Below are 3,921 nucleotides of genomic sequence, written 5' to 3' on the forward strand. Positions count from 1 at the left end.
AGGGAGAAGGAACGAGGTAAAAGGAGGGGAAAGGGACGGAGGGGAGAGGGAAGCAGTGGGTTGGAAAGGAAGGAAGTGGAGTGAGGGAACAGGGGAAGGAGGAGAAAAGGGCAGAAAGCTAAGGAGGGGGGACAGGAGGGAGAGAAAAAGGAGGCTGGCAAAGAGAGAAAAAGAAAAGGGAGGAAGAGGAGAGAGAGGAGAGAGAGAGAGAGAGAGAGAGGAGAGAGAGAGAGAGAAAAATGAAGAGACAAAAGGAGAGGGAAGAGAGCCGAGAAGAAAGGGGCGGGAAACAAAAAGCGCTAAACACGAAAGCATCCCATCCCTTCACCTTCACCCCTCTCCCGGTCCGCAACATGAAGGAGTACGAGGCGAGCGCCCTCAAGGACGAGCGCTTCCTGCTGGTGGTGGCCCCGACGGCGGGGAACGGCGACCCTCCGCTCCGGCTCATTGGGCTTCCTAACTTTTAAACTTTGATTAGCTGTGGGCAATTCAACGCAGTCTAAACGAAAAAAGGAAATGAAAAACAAAAATTTAAAAAAAGACATAAAATGAAATCTTAATTTTTGAAAAAAAGATGGCCTAGTGCTATAAGTTTGTTAAGAATATAGAATGAAAACCCTATTTTTGTTTTTTATAATTACATTTATGGGTTTTGTTATGTCTGCCAGGGATATTTTGTCATCGCAAAATAAATACATAATTCAGCATCTGAAGGGCAGGACCTTTAATTGTCTATACATTTGCTTATCCTTAAACCTGCTAACTGCATGGCATGACTAATTAATGACTAAATCAATGCTGTGGAATGACTCTTCGAATGCTAATACTTTTCCTTTCTGGTTTAAAAGGATTTCGTGAAGGAGTTGTACGAAGACATGATGCCAGCAGAGGAGCAGCAGAAGTGAGTTCTTTTTTTTGGTCTGGTAATAATTTTTCCATTAAGGGGACCCTTCGTCTTTCTAGGATTTTTTTTTTTTTACAATACTAGATTTATTTCTTACAGGGCGAAAATTTTATTACTTCAAAATAAAGGGTCAAGATCTTGAATGAAAAGCGGATGGAATGGTGTTATAAGGGGATTTGTTGACCCTGCCCGCTGTTCCCCTTGTTCAGTTTCGTTTGCTTTTTAGAAAATATAGTGATCATTTTCCCTTTACCGCCAAAGTCTCCTTGCGCATGCGCTAAATCCATCCATCCCATCTTTAAAAAACTCCTTGAACAAGGTCTGAAAGGATTTTTAAAATCTTTCTCTTTCTTACTTGTTGTATAAGGATTTATCAACTTATCCCCCAAAAGTTTTTCCTCTTTTGACGTTTTTTTAAAATTTTGAAATTTTTACCTTTTTGGCTTTTTGGGGGGAGGGGTTCCCTTTTAAAATCTTTTATTTATCTTTCCTGAAAAACCTATATCTTTAATCATGTGTGCTCAAAATTTACGTCCTTTAAGTTTGTTTTCGACATTCAAACGTTTGACAGGTCACCTGCAATCAATCAAACCGATAGTTCTTCCCTCCTATATTCTAATAATCAAATACAGAATTTATATCTATATATGTAAATATATACATATATAGATACAAATATACATGTAATATACATAACAGACATACCACACCCACACCACACAAAAATATAATATATATAATATATATTAATTTTATATATATTATAATATATATAATTATTATTATATATATAATATATAATATTAATTAATTATATTTTATTAAAAATAACTTTATTGTTTGGTGTGTGTTTATTATAAGATATGCTGGGGGTTGTGTACATAGATAATAATGAAGATATAGATAAAATTAGATTATTATGTATGATACCCACACACAAAAACCCACACACACAACACACAATACACACCCCACCCCCCAACCACACACACCCCCACACACCACACCACCACACCACACACACCAAAAAAAAATATATATATATATTATTTTATTTTTAATATTTTTGGGGTGTGTGGTGTGGTGTGTGTGTTGTGTGTTTTCATGGGGGTGGATGGGTGTGTGGGGGTTGTTATGTGTGTTTGGGGGTTGGTGTGTTTTTGCGTGGGGTGTGTATATTTAATATACAGCAAAATTCTACTTCATATCTTTCTATCTATCTATGTACCACATTTTAAAATATACCTGTTAATAAACCCAACACACACCCCACAACACACAAACCCCACACACCAATATAATAATAAATAATATATAAATTATATATATATATATAATAAAATTAATTATATATATATATATTTTATATATATAAATATTAAATATATAATTTTAAATAAAATATTTATATACATTTTGAAATTGTTTGGGGTATATAATTAATTATATATATTATATTATTTTATATATATTATATATATATATTAAAAAAATTATATATTATATATATATATATTAAATTTTATATTTTTTATCAAAAAAACCACCACACACCCCCCCCAACAAACCCCCACACCCCCAAACACCCCCAAAACCACCCCCACACACCACACACACACCACACCCAAACACCACACAACAAACACACACACAATACTATTATTAAATTATATATATAATATATATATATATTATATATGGGGGTTTGTGTGTGTGTGTGTGTGTGTGTGTGGTGTGTGGGGGTTTTTGTACATATGTGATGTGGGGGGCACAAACACGCACATACCACACAACACAACCACACACACACACCCCACAAAACCATACACACAAAACCCCCCACACACACCACACACCAAACAACACACCCAAAAAACCACACCACACAACACACCCAACAAACCACCACACACACCCCCCACACACGAATATTTTTTAAAATAAATAAAATTTTATATATTACAATATATATACATACAGTCATATTATTATGATATATAAAATTATAATATATAATTATAATTTAATAAATAAAATTATATTAGTATATAAATTTTATAGATATAAAATATTATAATATATATACAATAATATATATATAATATTATAATAAATTATATATTATAATTATAAAAATACTTCATATATAATCACACTTATAATATATTTTAATTTATATATTATATATATTTTTAATTACATAAATACAACATTATATATCAACCATATATAACAAATATATATACATACATTACAATATAATAGAAAATATAATATATATAAATATAATATATATATATATAATATATATATATTTATATATTTATATTTATAAACCTTTTTTGAAGTTCCTTACATTTTGATATTTATCTTTTTTTGTACTGGTCCTGCAAAATGAAATCATAAATTTTTGTTTCATGAAAAATTTTTTTTTTCTGAATTTTACATAAAAATTTAACAAAAACCCCTTTTAAGTACTAAATAGCGGGTAGATTTATAATTACAAGCAAAACATTATGGGAGCTTCTCTGCAACTTATAATGGTTAAACACACCACTCTTCGCTTTGCAACGCTGTGGAAACTTTCAAATGTTTTCTAAAATTCTTCAAAACTTTTTTTATCTTTTTACATACACGTTCTTCTATAAAGGGGGAAGTTGCATGATTTTTGCATCTTTCCCCATCCCCACCGGAGGAGTTCCGTGCTGAATAATATATAATTCCAATGGTCCCATAAATTTAAAAAAAGGGGGTTTTTTGCAGACGAATTTTAAGGGAAAATTTTATTTTAATGATTGCTCACTTTTTGTTCTCTTTCCCATACGAAAATGCGGTTTCCCGATGACCCAAGGGGGCATGCATCCTCATAGGAAAAACTCCACTTGTGCATCCTGGCACCGGGGAATTCTTGGCACTTACTCACCATTTCGTCTTCTCTGCCCGCAGGTGGACCTTCCGGGAGCACTACAACGAATTTAGGATGTAAGAGTCGTTTGTTGTTTTGTAGTTGATGTGAT

The 3,921-nt window shown here is 32.6% G+C and overlaps 1 protein-coding gene across 1 annotated transcript in view; it reads left to right on the plus strand.

Moving 5' to 3' along the window:
- Positions 1-467, plus strand: part of LOC119583376 (nitric oxide synthase, salivary gland-like) — a 14,327-nt gene extending 13,860 nt beyond the window's left edge. Inside the window, exon 15 of the mRNA XM_037931847.1 lies at positions 353-467. Coding sequence (XP_037787775.1) covers positions 353-467 — 115 coding nt within the window. The remainder of the gene's footprint in view (positions 1-352) is intronic.
- The last annotated feature ends 3,454 nt before the right edge of the window (positions 468-3,921 follow it).

Source organism: Penaeus monodon, chromosome 17, assembly GCF_015228065.2.
Source record: "Penaeus monodon isolate SGIC_2016 chromosome 17, NSTDA_Pmon_1, whole genome shotgun sequence".
Classification (NCBI taxonomy): Eukaryota; Metazoa; Arthropoda; class Malacostraca; order Decapoda; family Penaeidae; genus Penaeus; species Penaeus monodon.